This window comes from Bos taurus, chromosome X, assembly GCF_002263795.3.
Source record: "Bos taurus isolate L1 Dominette 01449 registration number 42190680 breed Hereford chromosome X, ARS-UCD2.0, whole genome shotgun sequence".
In the NCBI taxonomy this organism is placed as follows: domain Eukaryota; kingdom Metazoa; phylum Chordata; class Mammalia; order Artiodactyla; family Bovidae; genus Bos; species Bos taurus.
Window position 1 is genome coordinate 8,077 of NC_037357.1, and position 21,363 is coordinate 29,439.

Genomic DNA, 21,363 nt, shown 5'->3' on the forward strand with positions numbered 1-21,363 from the left:
ATAGACACTTTGAAAAGGAGATGTAAAATGATGATTAAAGACATGAAAAGGTGCATATTATTATTATTCAGCAGTCCAATGCAAATTAAAATCTATATGAGATATGATTTCATACCTACTAAAATGGCTAAAATTTGCAAGGTCGGCAAACACCAAATGTTTAAAATGTGAATTAAATGGGACTACCACATGATTTCTTTGGAAGGAATGATTCTAAAGCTGAAACTCCAGTACTTTGGCCACCTCATGCGAAGAGTTGACTCATTGGAAAAGACTCTGATGCTGGGAGGGATTGGGGGCAAGAGGAGAAGGGGACGACAGAGGATGAGATGGCTGGATGGCATCACTAACTCGATGGACGTGAGTCTCAGTGAACTCCGGGAGTTGGTGTTGGACAGGGAGGCCTGGCGTGCTGGGATTCATGGGGTCGCAAAGAGTCGGACATGACTGAGCAACTGATCTGATCTGATCTGACCACATATTGCTGGTAGGATTGGAAAATCACACAGTCTGTTTCACAAAGGTTTTTATAATTACTTGTAAAGTTAAACAATACACAGTAGTTCTACTTATTGACTCAGGACAATAGGTAAAGAGATTCTTCAAAAAAGAAAAAAATGTAAATTATTGTTAGATAGCAAAGCATCCCCACTCCAGTACTTTTGCCTAGAAAATCCCATGGACAGAGGAGCCTGGTAGGCTGCAGACCATGGGGTCGCTAGAGTTGGACACCACAGAGCGACTTCACTTTTACTTTTCACTTTCATGCATTGTAGAAGGAAATGGTAACCCACTCCAGTGTTCTTGCCTGGAGAATCCCAGGGACGGGGGAGCCTGGTGGGCTGCCGTCTATGGGGTCGCACAGAGTCAGACACGACTAAAGCGATGAAGCAGCAGCAGCAGCAGCAGCAAAACATGGTCATCTTTGAACATTCAGTTCAGTTCAATTCAGTCACTCAGTCGTGTCTGACTCTTTGTGACCCCATGAGCTGTAGCACGCCAGGCGTCCCTGTCCAACACCAAATCCCAGAGCCTACACAAACACATGTCCATTGCGTTGGTGATGCCATCCAATGATCTCATCCTCTGGCGTCTCCTTTTCCTCCTACCCTCAATCTTTCCCAGCATCAGGGCCTTTTCAAATGAGTCAGCTCTTCGCATCAGGTGGCCAAAGTATTGGAGTTTTAGCTTCAGCATCAGTCCTTCCAATGAATATCCAGGACTGATTTCCTTTAGAGATGACTGGCTGGATCTCCTTGCAGCCCAAGGGACTCTCAACAGTATTCTCCAACACCACAGTTCAAAAGCATCAATTCTTTGGCCCTCAGCTTTCTTCACAGTCCAACTCTCACATCCACACATGACTAATGGAAAAATCATAGCCTTGACGAGACGAACCTTTGTTGGCAAAGTAATGTCTCTGCTTTTTAATATGCTTTCTAGGTTGGTCATAACTTTCCTTCCAAGGAGTAAGCATCTTATAATTTCATGGCTGCAATCACCATTTTCAGTGATTTTGGTGCCCCCAAGAATAAAGTCAGCCAATATTTCCATTGTTTCCCCATCTATTTGCCATTAAGTGATGGGACCAGATGCCATGATCTTCGTTTTTTGAGTGTTGAGTTTTAACCCAACACTCTCCTCTTTCACTTTCATCAAGAGGTTCTTTAGTTCTTCTTCACTTCTGCCATAAGGGTGGTGTCATCTGCATATATGAGGTTATTGACATTTCTCCCAGCAATCTTGATTTCAGCTTGTGCTTCCTCCAGCACAGCGTTTCTCATGATATACTCTGCATATAAGTTAAATAAGCAGGGTGACAATATACAGCTTTGATGTACTCCTTTTCCTATTTGGAACCAGTCTGTTGTTCCATGTCCAGTTCTAACTGTTGCTTCCTGACCTGCATACAGGTTCCTCAAGAGGAAGGTCAGGTGGTCTGGTATTCCCATCTCTTTCAGAATTTTCCACAGTTTATTGTGATCCACACAGTCAAAGGCTTTGGCATAGTCAATAAAACAGAAATAGATGTTTTTCTGCAACTCTCTTGCTTTTTTGATGATCCAGCGGATGTTGGCCATTTAATCTCTGGTTCCTCTGCCTTTTCTAAAACCAGCTTGAACATCAGGAAGTTCACGGTTCACATATTGCTGAAGCCTGGCTTGGAGAATTTTGAGCATTACTTTACTAGCGTGTGAGATGAGTGCAATTATAGTAGTGGTAGTTTGAGTATTCTTTGGCATTGCCTTTCTTTGAGATTGGAATGAAAACTGACATTTTACAGCCCTGTGGCCACTGCTGAGTTTTCCAAATTTGCTGACATATTGAGTGCAGCACTTTCACAGCATCATCTTTCAGGATTTGAATTAGCTCAACTGGAGTTCCATCACCTCCACTAGCTTTGTTCATAGTGGTGCTTCCTAAGGCCTAGTTGACTTCACATTCCAGAATGTTTGACTCTAGGTCAGGGATCTCACCATCATGGTTAACTGGGTCTTGAATATCTTTTTTGTATAGTTCTTCTATGTATTTTTGCCACCACTTCTTAATATCTTATGCTTCTATCAGGCCCATACCATTTCTGTCCTTTATTGAGCCCATCTTTGCATGAAAAGTTCCCTTGGTCTCTCTAATTTTTTTGAAGAGATCTCTAGTCTTTCCCATTCTATTGTTTTCCTCTATTTCTTTGCATTGGTTGCTGAGAAATGCTTTCTTATCTTTGTTATTCTTTGTAACTCTGCATTCACATGGATATATTTTTTCTTTTGTCCTTTGCTTTTCACTTTTCTTCTTTTCACAGCTATTTGAACATTATGCTGAGTGAATAAAGCAAGGTACAAAATTCTACGCACTAAATGACTTCACTTTTATGAGACTCAGGAACAAGTAAAACCTCTCCCTGCTCTTAAAAGATGCTCAGCATCACTCATTATCAGAGAAATGCACATCAAAACCACTATGAGGTACCATTTCACACCAGTCAGAATGGCTGCGACCCAAAAGTCTACAAGCAATAAATGCTGGAGAGGGTGTGAAGAAAAGGGAACATTCTTACACTGTTGGTGGGAATGAAAACTAGTACAGCCACTATGGAGAAGTGTGGCAATTCCTTAAAAACTGGAAATAGAACTGCCTTATGACCCAGCAATCCCACTGCTGGGCATACACACGAAGGAAACCAGAATTGAAACAGACACGTGTACCCCAATGTTCATCACAGCACTGTTTATAATAGCCAGGACATGGAAACAACCTAGATGTCCATCAGCAGATGAATGGATAAGAAAGCTGTGGTACATATACACAATGGAGTATTACTCAGCCATTAAAAAGAATACATTTGAATCAGTTCTAATTAGGTGGATGAAACTGGACCCTATTATACAGAGTGAAGTAAGGCAGAAAGAAAAACACCAGTACAGTATACTAATGCATATATATGGAATTCAGAAAGATGGTAACAGTAACCCTGTATACAAGACAGCAAAAGAGACACAGATGTATAGAACAGTCTTTTGGACTCTGTGGGAGAGGGAGAGGGTGGGATGATTTAGGAGAATGGCATTGAAACATGTATAATATCATATATGAAACAAGTCACCAGTCCAGGTTCAATGCACGATACTGGATGCTAGGGGCTCGTGCACTGGGACGACCCAGAGGAATGTACAGAGGGAGAAAGGAGGGAGGAGGGTTCAGGACAGGGAACACGTGTATACCTGTGGCGGATTCATGGTGATATATGGCAAAACCAATACAATATTGTAAATTTAAAAAATAAAATAAAAAATAAAAATAAAATTAAAAAAAAAGAAATAAGATGAGTGTTTGCCTATGTGAGTTGAGATTTAGTAAAAGCAGGAAAATGGAAGTTTGCTGGGTGTTGGAAATTTTCTGTACTTTTACTAGGGCTATAGTTCAATTTTTAAAATCTAATTAACATAAAGCAACTATGCTTCAATAAAAAATAAATTAAAATTTAAAAGTCCAATAAACTTTTACACTTAAACTAGCATATTTTAGTGAGTTTAAATTGTATTTAAGAGAAAAATATAAAGTCTTTATGGGATTAAAACCACATGTAAGCTTTATCTCAATAGGCTCTTCCTCTCTTAATTTTACTCCTATATCCCTTATTTTGCCAACTCTTTCTGTGACCTTGTAGGAAAAGCATTAGAATAGTGTCAGGTAATATGTATTTCATCCTTATTAGCTTTATCACATATTAGTTTGATGATTTCAAAGTATCATAGATCCATAGACTATTCAGTTCACTCAGTCGCTCAGTCGTGTCCAACTCTTTGCGACCCCATAGACTGCAGCATGACAGGCCTCCCTGTCCATCACCAACTTCTGGAGTTTACTCAAACTCACACCCATCTTGTCGGTGATGCCATCCAACCATCTCATCCTCTGTCATCCCCTTCTCCTCCCACCTTCTATTTTCCTAACGTCAGGGTCTTTTCAGATGAGTCAGTTCTTTGAATCAAGCGACCTAAGTATTGGAGTTTCAGCTTCAGCATCAGTCTTTCCAGTGAATACTCAGGACAGATTTCCTTTAATATGGACAGGTTGGATCTGAAGAGTCTTCTCCAACATCACAGTTCAAAAGTATCAAGTCTTTGGAACTCAGTTTTCTTTATAGTCCAACTCTCATATCCATACATGACTACGGGAAAAACCATAGCTTTGATTGGTCAGATGTTTGTTGGCAAAGTAATTATATTACTTTTTCATATCTATTGAATACTTTTAATATACATTATTTAAGTATACATTGTATACTTTTAATATACTTTATATTACTTTTTAATATACTGTCTAGGTTGGTCATGACTTTTTTGTTTCCAAGGAGCAAGCGTCTTTTAATTTCATGGCTGCAATCACCATCTGCTGTGATTTTGGAACCCCAAAAAATAAAGTCAGACAATGTTTCCACTATTTCCCCATATATTTCCCATGAAGTGATGGGACCAAATGCCATGATCTTCGTTTTTTGAATGTTGAGCTTTAAGCCAACTTTTTCACTCTCCACTTTCACTTTCATCAAGAGGCTTTTGAGTTCCTCTTCACTTTCTGCCATAAGGGTGGTGTCATCTGCATATCTGAGGTTATTGATATTTCTCCCAGCAATCTTGATGCCAACTTGTGCTTCTTCCAGCCCAGCGTTTCTCATGATGTATTCTGCATATAAGTTAAATAAGCAGGGTGATAATATACAGCCTTGACGTACTCCTTTTCCTATTTGGAACCAGTCTGTTGTTCCATGTCCAGTTCTAACTGTTGCCTCCTGACCTGCATACAGGTTTCTCAACAGGCAGGTCAGGTGGCCTGGTATTTTCATCTCTTTAAGAATTTCCCTTAGTTTGTTGTGATCCTTGCAGTCAAAGGCTTTGGCATAGTCAATAAAGTAGAAATAGATGTTTTTCTGGAACTCTCTTGCTTTTATGATGATCCAACAGATGTTGGCAATTTGATCTCTGGTTCCTATGCCTTTTCTAAATACAGCTTGAACATTTGAAAGTTCATAGTTCACGAACTGTTGAAGCCTGCCTTGGAGAATTTTGATCATTACTTTGCTAGTGTGTGAGATATGTGCAATTGTGCAGTAGTTTGAACATTCTTTGGCAATGCCTTTCTTTGGAATTGGAATGAAATCTGACCTTTTCCTGTCCTGTGACCACTGCGGAGTTTTCCAAACGTGCTGGCACGTGAGTGTAACACTTTCACAGCATCTTCTTTTAGTATTTGAAATAGCTCAACTGGAATTTCATCACCTCCACTAGCTTTGTTCATTGTGATGCTTCCTAAGGCCCACTTGACTTCACATTCCAGGATATCTGGCTCTAGGTGAGTGATCACACCATCATGATTATCTAGGTCATGAAGATCTTTTTTTGTATAGTTCTTCTATGTATCTTGTCACCTCTTCTTAATATCATCTTCTGTTTCATCCATACCATTTCTGTCCTTTATTGGGCCCATCTTTGCATGAAATGTTCCCTTGGTATCTCTAATTTTTTTTTGAAGAGATCTCTAGATTTCCCCATTCTATTGTCTTCCTCTATTTGTTTGCATTGATCACTAAGGCTTTCTTATCTCTCCTTGTTATTCTTTAGAATTCTACATTTAAATGGGTATATCTTTCTTTTTCTCCTTTGCCTTTTGCTTCTCTTCTATTCACAGCTATTTGTAAGGCCTCCTCAGACAACCATTCTGCCTTTTTGCATTTCTTTTCCTTGGGAATGGTCTTGATCCCTGTCTCCTGTACAGTGTCACAAACCTCCATCCATAGTTCTTCAGGCACTCTGTCTATCAGATGTAACCCCTTGAATCTATTTGTTACTTCCACTGTATAATTGTAAGGGATTTGATTTACTATAGACTATTAACACTGAGGAAAAGTGTAAGGTACATAAGAAGGGTTGAACTGAATTAGGATATTCCTTTTGAATACCTTGTGACCCTGCTCTACAAAGGCTCTTTTTTGATGTACAATTGAAATTTCTTTAATCTCTTAATTGTCTAAATTAAAACTTTCTACCTACTTTGAATGTCATATATAGTTAGAACAAATTGTGCAGAGTCTTATGAAAGTTTTTTATGTTTTTCCCTCTTGGGTCACATCCAAGGCTAATTGACTGGGATATTTGAATTATGGTATCTTCAGTGAGCCAGTCTAACTCAGTATCTTCTGTGACTCTGTGTGCACCCTTTCTGATAGTTAATGATTTTGAGCTTGTTTTCATGTGTTTATTGGACATCCATATATCTTTTTTTGGAGAAATACCTATTAAAATTCTTTGTACATTTTAAAATTGGATTATGTATCATTTAATTAATGAGTTATTTTTTAAAAACTTCTGGATGCAAACCACTTACCAGATATCAAGTTTATCCCATTTAGTTTTTTGATAGTGTCTTTTAAAACACCAATACTTTTAATTTTGATAAAGTATAATTTATTTATTTTGTCTTTTATCACCATGCCTTTGGAGCCATTTCTAAGAAAACATTATCAGAGTTCATGCAAATTAACTCCTAAATTTTAATCTAAGAGGGTTAATAATGTTTTACACAACCCTCTTGGATTAGGGTCTTACATTAAGGTCTATGATCCATTAACTTTTCTGTTTTTATTGTAGTAAAATATGCATGACATAAAGTTAACATTAAAAATTAAGTGTAATTGGCAAATTCCAGGATATAGTGGAGAACAGAGGAGCCTGGCATGCTACAGTCCATGGGATTGCAAAAAGTTGGACAGGACCTTAGTGACTGAAAAATAACAACAATTTAGCAGCACTGACTATATTTACTTTGTTGTGTAGCCATCATCACTACCAGAACATTTTCATCATCCTAAACTGAAACTCTGTGCCCATTAAACATTAATTTTCTATTATCCCTGGCTCCAAATCCCTGCTAACCACTACTCTACTTTCTGTCTTTATGAATTCTGTTATTTTAAATACTTCATATAAGTGGAATCATGCAGCCTTTGTGTTTTTGTAAGCCGACTTAGCATAGTTTCATCCATGTTGTAGCAAGTATCAGAATTTACTTCTTCTTTAAGGCTGATTTTGTGTGTGTGTGTGTTTATATTCATAGTAATATTGGCCTGTATTTCTCTTGTCTTGTGGGATTCTTATCTGGATTTGGTATCTGGGTAAAGACGGTCTTGTAAAATGAGTTTGGGATTGTTTTCTCCTCCTTGCTGGAGACCTTGAATTCCATGGTGCTGAAATGGGTTATGAAAGCCTCTGATAGGGTAATTAGTTTGGCAATGGTCCCTGCTGGATTCTCTCTTAATCCTTTGTCTCTGGCACTGATTGGGAACCTGAGGCTACAAGAGCCACGCAGGGCAGTAGAATCCAGCCACTACTGGAATATACTGGGGCACAATTGAAATCTGTTGCTACATGAGCTACCTGATGCCATAGGAGCCAACTTATGCTGGGGTAAGCTGAGAGCATGTATTCACGACAGTTTGTTAGGAATTTGGTTCCAAGAGATTCAGCTGTCACCTTGGTGGGTTGTCCCCAGATCCACACTGGAGATGCCTAAGTCTGTGGGAGCCAGCAGGTGCCAGAGTGCATTGAGGGCTTTGACTCATGGAAGCATGTGGAAGTGTGAAGACAAAGAAGCTTCCTGGAGAGAAACAATCACTTGTGGCCACCAGTCACCTGGAACCACTGGAACTGGCCAGTTTCCTGGTAGAGAACTGAGTTCAAAAGGGCCTTCTAGTAACCGGGAGCCAAAAAAAGCTGCCTGAGGTAATGGATGCTGTCTGGGACTGCTGGACACAGTTCAGTTGAGTTCAGTCGATCAGTTGTGTCCAACTCTTTGCGACCCCATGGACTGCAGCACGCCAGGCCTTCCTGTCCATCACCAACTGCCAGAGTTTAATCAAACTCATGTCCATTAAGTCGGTGATGTGATCCAACCATCTCATCCTCTGTCATACCTTTCTCCTCCTGCCTTCAATTTTTCCCATCATCAGGGTCTTTTCAAATGAGTCAGCTCTTCACATCAGGTGGCCAAAGTATTAGAGTTTCAATTCAAAATCAGTCCACCCAAAGAATATTCAGGTCTGATTTCCTTTAGGAAGGACTGGTTGGATGTCATTGCAGTCCAAGGGATTCTCAAGTCTTTTGCAACATCACGGTTCAAAAGCATCAATTCTTCAGGGTTCAGCTTTATTTATGATCCAACTTTCATATCCATACATGACTACTGGAGAAACCGTGGCTTTGACTACATGGACTTTTGTTGGTAAAGTAATGTCTCTGCTTTTGAATATGCTATCTAGATTGGTCATAACTTTCCTTCCAAGGAGTAAGCATATTTTAATTTCATGGCTGCAGTCACCATCTGCAGTGATTTTGGAGCCCAAAAAAAATAAAGTCTGACACAGTTTCTACTGTTTCCCCATCTACTTCCCATGAATTAATGGGACCAGATGCCATGATCTTCGTTTTCTGAATGTTGAGCTTTAAGCCAACTTTTTCACTCTCCACTTTCACTTTCATCAAGAGGCTTTTGAGTTCCTCTTCACTTTCTGCCATAAGGGTGGTGTCATCTGCATATCTGAGGTTATTGATATTTCTCCCAGCAATCTTGATGCCAGCTTGTGCTTCTTTCAGTCCAGCATTTCTCATGATGTACTCTGCATATAAGTTAAATAAGCAGGGTGATAATATACAGCCTTGACGTATTCCTTTTCCTATTTGGAACCAGTCTGTTATTCCATGTCCAGTTCTAACTTTTGCTTCCTGACCTGCATACAGATTTCTCAAGAGGCAAATCAGGTGGTCTGGTATTCCCATCTCTTTCAGAATTTTCCACAGTTTATTGTGATCCACACAGTCAAAGGCTTTGGCATAGTCAATAAAACAGAAATAGATGTTTTTCTGAAACTCTCTTGCTGTTTTCATGATCCAGTGGATGTTGGCAATTTGATATCTGGTTCCTCTGCCTTTTCTAAAACCATCTTGAACATCAGGAAGTTCATGGTTCATGTATTGCTGAAGCCTGGCTTGGAGAATCTTGAGCATTACTTTACTGGCATGTGAGATGAGTGCAATTGTGCAGTAGTCTGAGCGTTCTTTGGCATTGCCTTTCTTTGGGATTGGAATGAAAATGGACCTTTTCCAGTCCTGTGGCCACTGCTGAGTTTTCCAAATTTGCTGGCATATTGAGTGCAGCACTTTCACAGCATCATCTTTCAGGGTTTGAAATAGCTCAACTGGAATTCCATCACCTCCACTAGCTTTGTTCGTAGGGATGCCTCTAAGGCCCACTTGACTTCATATTTCAGGATGTATGGCTCTAGATGAGTGATCACACCATTGTGATTATCGGGGTCATGAAGATTTTTTTGTACAGTTCTTCTGTGTATTCTTGCCACCTCCTCTTAATATCTTCTGCTTCTGTTAGGTCCATACCATTTCTGTCCTTTATCGAGCCCATTTTTGCATGAAATATTCCCTTGGTATCTCTAATTTTCTTGAAGAGATCTCTAGCCTTTCCCCTTCTCTATTTCTTTGCATTGATCGCTAAGGAAGGCTTTCTTATCTCTTCTTGCTATTCTTTGGAACTCTACATTCAGATGCTTATATCTTTCCTTTTCTCCTTTGCTTTTCGCCTCTCTTCTTTTCACAGCTATTTGTAAGACCTCCCCAGACAGCCATTTTGCATTTTTGCATTTCTTTTCCATGGGGATAGTCTTGATCCCTGTCTCCTGTACAATGTCACGAACCTCATTCCATAGTTCATCAGGCACTCTATCTATCAGATCTAGGCCCTTAAATCTGCTTCTCACTTCCACTGTTTACTCATAAGGGATTTGATTAAGGTCATACCTGAATGGTCTAGTGGTTTTCCCTACTTTCTTCAATTTCAGTCTGAATTTGGCAATGAGGAGTTCATGATCTGAGCCACAGTCAGCTCCTGGTCTTTTTGTTGTTGTTGTTGTTGTTGACTGTATAGAGCTTCTCCATCTTTGGCTGTAAAGAATATAATAAATCTGATTTTGGTGTTGACCATGTGGTGATGTCCATGTGTAGAGTCTTCTCTTGTGTTGTTGGGAGAGGGTGTTTGCTATGACCAGTGCATTTTCTTGGCAAAACTCTATTAGTCTTTGCCCTGCTTCATTCTGTATTCCAAGGCCAAATTTGCCTGTTACTCCAGATGTTTCTTGACTACCTACTTTTGCATTCCAGTCCCCTATAATGAAAAGGACATCTTTTTTGGGTGTTAGTTCTAAAAGGTCTTGTAGGTCTTCATAGTTCAACTTCAGCTTCTTCAGCATTACTGGTTGGGGCATAGACTTGGATTACTGTGATATTGAATGGTTTGCCTTGGAAACGAACAGAGATCATTCTGTCGTTTTTGAGATTGCATCCAAGTACTGAATTTCGGACTCTTTTGTTGACCATGATGGCTACTCCATTTCTTCTGAGGGATTCCTGCCTGCAGTAGTAGATATAATGGTCATATGAGTTAAATTCACCCATTCCAGTCCATTTGAGTTTGCGGATTCCTAGAATGTTGACATTCACTCTTGCCATCTCTTGTTTGACCACTTCCAATTTGCCTTGATTCATGGACCTGACATTCCAGTTTCCTATGCAATATTGCTCTTTACAGCATCGGACCTTGCTTCTGTCACCAGTCACATCCACAGCTGGGTACTATTTTTGCTTTGGCTCCATCCCTTCATTCTTTCTGGAGTCATTTCTCCACTGATCTCCAGTAGCATATTGGGCACCTACTGACCTGGGGAGTTTCTCTTTCAGTATCCTATCATTTTGCCTTTTCATACTGTTCATGAGGTTCTCAAGGCAAGAATACTGACGTGGTTTGCCATTCCCTTCACCAGTGGACCACATTCTGTCAGATCTCTTCACCATGACCCGCCCATCTTGAATTGCCCCACAGGCATGGCTTAGTTTCATTGAGTTAGACTAGCCTGTGGTCCTAGTGTGATTAGATTGACTAGTTTTCTGTGAGTATGGTTTCAGTGTGTCTACCCTCTGACGCCCTCTTGCAATACCTACCGTCTTACTTGGGTTTCTCTTACCTTGGGTGTGGGGTATCTCTTCACACCTGCTCCAGCAAAGCACAGCCGCTGCTCCTTACCTTGGACGAGGGGTATCTCCTCACTGCCACCCTTTCTGACCTTCAATGTGGGATAGCTCCTCTAGGCCCTCCTGCGCCCATGCAGCTACCACTCCTTGGATGTAGCAGATATTCCTATGCCACCATTTTATTTACATCATTTTCTCAAAATCTTCTGATTATGTATTTTCAGGGCTGTTCTTCAGTAAGACTAGTTGTTCTCCAAGGGCCAGAGCCTGTACATATTCTGGCAAGGTCTAGTTAATTATGATACAGATAGGATTATTTAACCACTCAGATAGATACTGAATATACCTTGTGGAATCAGGCTGTTGGTATGAGGATCTCCATGACCTTAGATGATACATGAATTTGGAAATTTCAGTTGCCTTTGTAGAGGAAAGACCATCAAATACTGATTGTCCATTACTTAGAATATAATATAAGTTATATGGACCTGGATTTGGTAGAGATTTCATAGAAAGTGAAAGTGAAGTCACTCCATCATGTCCGACTCTTTGCGACCCCATCGACTGTAACCTACCAGGCTCCACGGTCCATGGGATTTTCCAGGCAAGAATACTGAAGTGGGCTGCCATTTACTTAGTCCTAATTAATATGTATATTACTAGGGCTTAAGACACAGTAGATCCTTAATAAATATTTGTGACACTGGAGTATTATTTTTGAAGGCTATTAATGTGTTTTACCTTTTAACATTTATCATGTGTGAGATTCCAGTATTTTGCTAGATATACTCATTTCTCCCATTGTTTGTATATGCAATGTGTGTGTGTGTGCGTGTGTGTCTGTAAAGGGAGCAGATTAGGATTATAACAGGAATGCAAAAGTAACTGAAAAATCTGTCCCTCTTCTTCAGCTTAATTATTTCAGGTACCTGTGGTAAGACAAAGATGACAGCTGAAGAAATGTATGTTTTATAGTCTTCTTTTCTTTTCTCAGAATAGGATCTTGGGGTGAGAAACTTGTTAGAGAGTTTAAGAGAAAATCCAAAATTAGAGTTTTAGTTCTCTACTCCGTTTGGGACTATGGGAAAGACTTCTTTTCAGTGTTCCCTCGATATTAAATTGTACCAGCTACCAAATCTGAATCAAGTTGATGGATGGCATAGTTATGCAGAGAGAGGACCTGAGTTTAGTGCCCTAGAGTCTCCTTCAGCTCCTATGCAATATAGAAGATATTTAGAAGTTCATGCATTCCTTGTAGAAATAATGAGAAAGTAGCTGTCTGGAGAGTCATCATAATATAGGCTGAGAGCTGCAGAGTGTGGTAACCTGAGAGTAAGGTTATAGTGATTAAAGAAAAATCAATATTTTCTTTCCAATATGAGTATAATATCTAGATGTATCAGTGCTTACACTTCCTGAGAGCGTTTATAAATTAGTAATTCCCTTTCTTATCTGTGTTACCTTAAACCAGACTGATAGGTCATTTCCATCATGTCATGGTAGCAAGAGGCTGCCGCTGTGACTCCCTTCTCCAACTAGATTTGACTGAAGCAGGTGAATTTGCGCCTTAGTACTCTGAGCCTCTGCAGCTCTCCATTCTGACTGCTCAGATCTGCTCACATTTTAGCAACCCAACTAAGCCATAGAGGCCCAAGCACAATATTTTTTCTAGTCTTATTGATACATAATGAATACATCACTGTATAAGTTTAAGGCATACTGCATGATGACTTAATTTATATATATTGTGAAATGATTATTGCAATGGCTCAGCTAACATTCATCATTTCAAATGAATATAATAAAGAGAAAATAAAGAAGAAAAAGAAAAAAAAATTTTTCCTTGTGTGAGAACACAGGACTTAACTTCTTAAAAACTTTCCTATGTATTACATTAAAAAGTGTTAACTATAATCATTGCATTGTACATTATAGTCTTAGTACTTATTTATATTATAACTGGGACTTCCCTGGTAGCTCATGAAGAATTCGCCTGCAATGCAGGAGATGCAAGCTCAATCTCTGGGTTGGGAAGATCCCCTGAAGAAGGGAATGGGTACCCACTCCAGTATTCTTACTTGGAGAATTCCATGTACAGAGGAGCTTGGCAAGCTACATTCCACAGGGAAACAAAGAGTCGGACACAAATGAGTATCTAACATACAAATACATCTTAACTGGAAAATTGTACTTTTTGACCACCTTCCTCCAATTCCTCTTTCATCCACCCTCTGCCTTTAGTAACCACATGTCTGATACATTTTCCTATAAGTTTGGCTTTTTTGTCTCTTTTTTCTTAGACTCCACACGTGAGATCATAAAGTAATATTTGTTTTTCTCTGACTTATTTCACTCAGCATAATGCTTTCTAGATTTATCCATGTTATTGAAATGGTAGGATTTCCTCATTGTTATGGCAAAATAATATTCCAGTGGGGTAGGTAGACAGACCCCAGTGTCTTTATCCATTCATCCATCAATGGACACTTAGGTTGTTTCCATATCTTGGCCATTGTAATTAATGCTGCTCTGAACATGAGGATGCAGATATCTTTTCAAGTTAGAGTTTTCATTTCCTTTGAATATAGTCCCAGAAGTGGAGCATCACCACTGGCTATGATAGGTCCTTTGATCTTTTTTTTTTTTTTCCCTCTGGCTCATATTCCAATTTAACTTGACAGGTTAAACTTTGCTCTGCAGATAAAAATAACTCTACCTCTGCATTGATTTTGATAAGGTATGAATTTAAAATCCAACAGAACTCTGTGGTGTGTGTGTGTGTTTTATAGCATCTCTGTGCTTCCATCTCTACCCTTAGAACTCAAGATGTCTATAGCTCTTTATTTAGAATTAAAGACACTGAATGGCAGGAATAAGAAACAAAACAGGAGAATTTTATTTTCATATTTAAATATTTTAGCTATTGGAACTTTAAATATTAAAAGGCCAATTAAAGGTGCATTTGACATAATTTAAAGCCACACTCTTTATAACCAGAGGAAATAGATTTTATTTAAATTCAGTTTGTCAAAGCGCAAATATCTTCATACATTTATGTTGCTCCAACGAGGTGGATGAAACTGGAGCCTATTATACAGAGTGAAGTAAGCCAGAAAGAAAAACACCAATACAATATACTAATGCATATATATGGAACTTAGAAAGATGGTGACAATAACCCTGTATGTGAGACAGCAAAAGAGACACAGATGTATAGAACAGTCTTTTGGACTCTGTTGGTGAGGGAGAGGGTGGGATGATTTGGGAGAATGGAATTGAAACATGTATAATATCATATATGAAACGAATCACCAGTCCAAGTTTGATGCATGATATTGGTTGCTTGGGGCCGGTGCACTGGGACGACCCAGAGGGATGGTATGGGGAGGAAGGAGGGAGGGGGGTTCGGGATGGGGAACACGTGTATACCTGTGGCAGATTCATGTTGATGTATGGCAAAACCAATACAATATTGTAAAGTAATTAACCTCCAATTAAAATAAATAAATTTATATTTTAAAAAAACTTAAAAGGTAGTACATTTTATAAGCATCTCTGGATTTTATTTGTTGGTTTCACATACTACAATACAACATCCATTTAAAAGAACATATTGCAGAAATTCTAAAATTGTAATTTACTTGAAAAGTTACTGTCATAAAGAAGGTTTTTTTTTAAATATTTTCTTAAATATTTTTTATAATTGAACATGGAAGTAAGAATTTAAAAGTAAAATACTACCCAGTTAGGTTTTTTTGTTGTTTTTTAATTTAAATACTTTTTGAGTATGTATATCCTTAACATTCTTTATGGGATAAATACAAAATTAACACAAAAGCATGTACTTGTACGTAAAAGATATAGAATTAACCACGGATGTTGAATATTTTGGTGTTTCCATGTGTTAATATTGCAGAACACCTCAATTTTACTACTGTTTAAAAACTGCTTTGATTTTGAAAACTTGTTTACAATGACAGGTGTTACAAGAGTTTGCAGAAATATTTAAGGCTAATATTAATGTGTATATAAGTGAGGCCCTGACACTTAAAAGCTAACATCAAAGTTTGTATCATTATGATAGATAGTCACCACTATATTGTATAGATTGTGTATATGAAATTACAATAATATTTTACTGGTAAGAAATCTAACATGACAACATGTTAAGGAATTACCAAATCTGTATGTGTGCTTTTAAAGATGGTACTATAAAAAGAATGTCTGTGAAAATTTTAACATGCTGTGATCAGCATAACAAATAATGTCTGAGCTTTTTTTTTAACCTATTTTTTACCTCTTGGTAAATGTGAGGTACTATTTAGCTATTTGGGATACTATTTGAATATGAGGATGATGTTTTACTAAAAATCAAATGTTATAATTTAAGCTTTAGATCTTTTATATTAGTTATGTTCCAAATGATAGGATGCTTTTTTTTTTTTTTTTGGAAATAGAAAATATTCTTAACTTATCAGACTCTTAACTTAAAATTATCCATACTTTTATAACCTTTAATACTTTGGTCACTATCAATTTCCCTGAAGCATTTTTAACATTTTAAAATAATAAGGCTAAACCTAGACTACTGGCTTTTCATTTATATCAACTGTAACAACATATACACTAAACAGCCATATGTAATTTATGTTCAAAAACTTACTTTGGCTTCACAAATGAGAGCATTTATAACTATACATTAAAATGACACAAGAATTTTCATGTTGATTACTAATCGAAGGAAAGGACATGTTTCTTCTTCCTCTTCTCTTCCTACTTCATTTCTTGAAATTATACGGTTTTCTCCCCTTTGATAAAGATAGTTTATGGTAGCTTCACCACCACAACACATGTACCAGCTCTTCCAATGTTAACAGGAACTTCCTAATGCAGAAAACAAAAATAAAGAAAGAAATGCTGTTTGAATGAACTCTGTCTTTGGCATAATATATTGGAGCTGAAAAAATCCTCAGCTATTCTGGCCCAGCCTTCATCTTGTATAAAGATAATGGAAAATGCAGCCCAGATAACATTCCAATGTGGAGACAGCATAGTCTTTAAGATGCAGTAGATCTGAGTTTGAAGGACAGCTGATCTTGGTTAAGTTTCACCGCCTTTGTAATTTCTCACTTAAAAAATTGAAACTAATAATACTTATCCTTCAATGTTTTTGTTAGGGGTAAGCAAGAAAATGAATGAAAATAATTAGGGATATAGGAGTTATAATCTGTTTATCTAGTTGTTCTCTTTCACCCTTTGCAAGGTCACACAATGAAACAGTGAAATACCTGGAATAGAATCTATATCTCTTAACTAGTTGTCTATAATTTTCTGAAAAATAATTTACACAATGTTAGAAAAACATTTTTTATCATATTTGACCAATATCCTTGTTTGCCAAATATTTCTTTCCATTACTAAGCTGGTCTTAATCATTGTAAATTTAAGAGCTAACTATATGGCAGAACTTGAGTATTTCTGAGGGTCATAATGAATCATATTGTTGGAGTAAAGAGATAGAAACCCATGTTATTTCTGTGCCACTTCTTATATTAATATTTTCCTTAGAATTTCTTCTGTTGATACCCAGAACTCTTTATAGGGTTTAATTCCAGTCTTTTACTGTGCACCAAATCCATGAATAACTTATTAGTACTTAAGAGTGTTGCAATTTGTAGAATCTCTATAAGGAGGAGACTGAAAGATTTTTCTCCTGGGCACCAGTCGATAAGAAGGGACAGACACTTGTAGATAAAGATATTATTCCTTGCTTCTCAAGTCAAAATACATACATAAAAAGTTGGTTAGAGAGTAAAGCTCTTGGATTATTGAATCTGATTCACTTTTCTATAAAAGGAATGAGTCCATGAAGCTTAGAAAATGTCTTGTCCTCACTTTATATAAATACTGATGGATTCTACTAATGATCAAACAGCTCAATTAATAATTCTATATAGCTAAATAAAGCACATGCAATAAATTTCACTAAAGTAATTTGATTCAGCCCTAGAAGAGAATGGGATGAATTCCAAATATATATTTTAATTTTGAGTTAAACCCTGAAATATATCAATTTGGATACTTAAATTAAGAGTACCTCTCTCCATTCATCTTTCTGTGCATCATACGATTCAACAGTGTGCAAATAAGTATGTCCATCATATCCTCCAACCACATAGAGTCTGTCTCCAAGGGGACATACAGCAACAGCATCTCGAGGAACACTCAGAGGTGCCACAGTTGACCATGAATCATTTTTTGGATCATACCTTAAGAAGTTCAGGCAGACAATTGAAAAGAAAGTTATACAGTGTTAAAATTAAAAATAATATAAATTAATAAAATATATACTTATCTAATAAAAAGAAATTTAAAAATACCTTATAAATAGCAAATGTAATCAGAGTAATAAATATTAAGGCTATGACAGAATTCTCTTCAGCCACCAGAGGGCACTCAAAGCATAGTGAAAGTGAATTTCCTTTAAAAAATGCCATGCATTTCTTTGATCAGTTCTCAGATTTTCTGAGGAAACTTCACACATTGGCATCTTAACGTTATGTGAAAAATGCCCTCTTTGGCATTTAGTATGATGGTTGGAACGCATTTTTCTCTTATTCTTTATCAAAGTTATACATGTGATGCCTGATCTTGTTTATGAGAGCTCACATTTTAAGTAAATCAGAATATAATTGCCTTTTTGTTAAATAAACTATGGTTACCATGGTTTTAATACTGTTTGTGGTTACAGTGACCACAGTCTTATTATTTTTCTTATTCTTATTCTTTCTTCCATGAAAGTTCTTATTCATCTTCACAGGACCCTGGGATTTTTATTTACATTTTAATTTGAAGTTGATTCCTCATCTCCAAATATATTTTGTAAGCAAAATGACAGAGCACTCAGTAATCAGTATTAATTAAAATCTTCTCCAGGAATTATTTACTAAAATTTGAACCAAATACATAATAATAAAATCTAAAACAAGAGAACAGAACTTCCCTCATGGTCCCAGTGGTTAAGAATCCACGTGCCAGTGTAGGGGACACCGGTTTGATCTCCAAGTCTGGGAAGATTTCACATGACATGGGGCAATCAAGCTCACGGTACACAACTACGGAGCTTGAGCTCTAGGACCCAGGAGCCACAACTACTGAAATTCACATGCTGCAACTACTGAAGCCCTCGAGACTGGAGCCTGTGCTTCCACACAAGAGAAACTACTGCAACGAGAAGCCAGCGCACCACAATGAAGAGCAGCTCCCAATCTCCACAACTAGCTCGTGTTCAACAAAGAATACCCAATACAGCCAAAATTAAATAAACAAATTAAACTAAATTTTAAAAAAGGTTCTCTATTATAGAAAAATTTTTTAAATAGTTTTAAAAAACAGTGAACAAAAAAACTTATACAGATATATGTGTAAATTCTCTCTGATCTTATACTGTCCTATTTGTAAATTCCAATGAAAACATTTATTTTACAAAAGATATTTTCATTTATTACCACCTGTTAATTTCCTTATATTTGTATTACTCATCTGATTTCTGTTTTTCTTTGTTTAATCATAATCTAAATCATAAACCCCAGCTTTCACTTGAACTTGGTCTTCACATCCAGTAATATTTTCAATAATATCTGAAATCAACAATAATTAAGATATCCTTAATATCCATCACATATTGTTGAATGTCATGAAGGATTTTACCTTAAATTATGATGTTATACTGAAACCCACAACCAGAAGATCCACAGCTATGTGTTTTAGCTAAATTGAATCTTCAACACAATTGCTATTATTAATTGATGCTGCATTCAGCTAACAGAGTACACTCATACAAGTACACACACGTATGACTGGTGAACCAGGGCTCACAGGATTCTTTTACAGATTGGCATCCAGAGCCCAAGATTTTTTCTGCATATACATGATAATAAATGTTCAAAAATCTGGTTAACGTTAATAATATCTGGACACTGCTTGATTAACAAGAGAGGTTTGGAGAATGCAGAATCTTTTGAAGAAAGAAAATTGTCACCTTGGTTATTATCTGTAAGGACACACAGGAGCAGTTATTAAAAAAAAAAGTTAACCACTACATCACCTTCAAATTAAACAGCACCTGTTTCTCCCATTCTGTTTCTCTTTTGCTTTTTGGTTTCTTCTTACTTTGGTTATAAGTATATAGTTATTCCTCCACTTGGTGTAATTATGGATAATTTGCTTGACTTCTTTGCCACAATTTTCTCATCAACATTATAGAAATGATAATCCCTGACCCAGCCATCATAAGTTTATGTGATGGTTTTAGAAAACTTTAAATGATTATCTTAATTAACTGGATGAGACTCCTATGGTAAGCTGTTGATGTTTGAGTAGAAAAAGAGTTTCAGGAATGTTGTCTAGGACATGGAAATGAGAATTATCTAATTTCATAGAATGTACATTGTTGACTTTCTACTGACAAGACTATTTTACAACTCTATAAGTGTAGAAATTAAGTTGTAGAAAACTGAATTTTCTTGTGATTCCTATACATAACAATAAAATAAATTTTGCTTGATAGAGATAGAATTAATTTCTAACCCCAAATGATGACCTTCCCAAGTATTGTTTTATTCTCTATAGGATACTAACTACTCTTGCATCTATGAACAATTTTTACAGCATTTTTCAGCATTTTCCTAACTGTTTTTATGTATTTTCTTCAAAGGTTTTTTGAAATAATTTTAATACCTTATGAGTTACCACATTAATTAATGAATTACACAAAACATTTGACATGTTACTCATATTTGTATCAAAGGCATAACTTTTCAAAAATTATACTTTAGCACTAATTATTTCTTCAATATCTTTACAAAGAAAATGTCAATAAGGGGATAATGATAATAATAATAATAATTATTATAAAATAATGCAAACAAAATAACACCAGCAACTAGCTACCATTAAGTACTTAATATGTTCCAGGCAACACACTTATTATTCTATACCCTATGAAGTTGATTATTCCCACTTTTCACATGAGGAAACTGTTTAGAGGTATAAAGTAACTGGGTCAAAGTCCCATAACTTGCAAATAACAGATCTGGGATTTACACCCAGATTTTTCTGACTCCAAATTTGGTGCTTTTAACTAGTATACTATACAAGTTTTGATATGCATGGAGTGCTTTTTTCCCATTAAAAATTAAATTAAAAGTGGTATATTTGGAAATATAATTATATCAATAAATAAAAATTAGTTATTAGGATATGTTGGTAACTAATTTTGTAGCCTGAATTATGAACTGTATAATCAGCTTCCTCCCATGAGTTTATATTTTCCTAGTTGTATGTGTAAATGCCTATTGACATTGGTTTAGACACCTCATATTATTGTAAGGCTAATTTCATGGTGAACACTCTACAGTGCTAAAATGCAGACAAATTACTCTCTTTTTCAGGTCTCAACATAGAATTACACAATCACAGGCATTCTAAGTAAAGCCAGGAAAATGCTGGCATAATAATGAAAGAGAGGAAGGTAATTTAATTAAACTTTTTTATGTATTCTAAATTTTTTTCCTTATGAAATGTATGCTTTATAGACTAAAGCTAATTTCATAATCCAATACCTTTAAATATAAGAAACCAAGTAATTGCAACACAAGCTAAACCACTAAGTGAAAACAAAAAGCCTCCAACACTGAAATAGACAAAAACATAAGACTTTAGTATTCCAGAAAGAAAATCTCTCACTAATTTGAATTTATTAAGAGAAAAT

The 21,363-nt window shown here is 36.7% G+C and overlaps 1 protein-coding gene across 1 annotated transcript in view; it reads right to left on the reverse strand.

Annotated features, from left to right (window-relative positions):
- Positions 1–14,464: 14,464 nt before the first annotated feature.
- The window catches only part of KLHL4 (kelch like family member 4), a 105,438-nt gene continuing 98,539 nt past the window's right edge, over positions 14,465–21,363 (reverse strand). Inside the window, exons 10-11 of the mRNA XM_024988618.2 lie at positions 17,689–17,860; positions 14,465–16,475 (exon numbers count right to left, since the gene is read on the reverse strand). Of these exons, the coding sequence (XP_024844386.1) occupies positions 16,416–16,475; positions 17,689–17,860 (232 nt within the window). The 3' untranslated portion in view covers positions 14,465–16,415. The remainder of the gene's footprint in view (positions 16,476–17,688; positions 17,861–21,363) is intronic.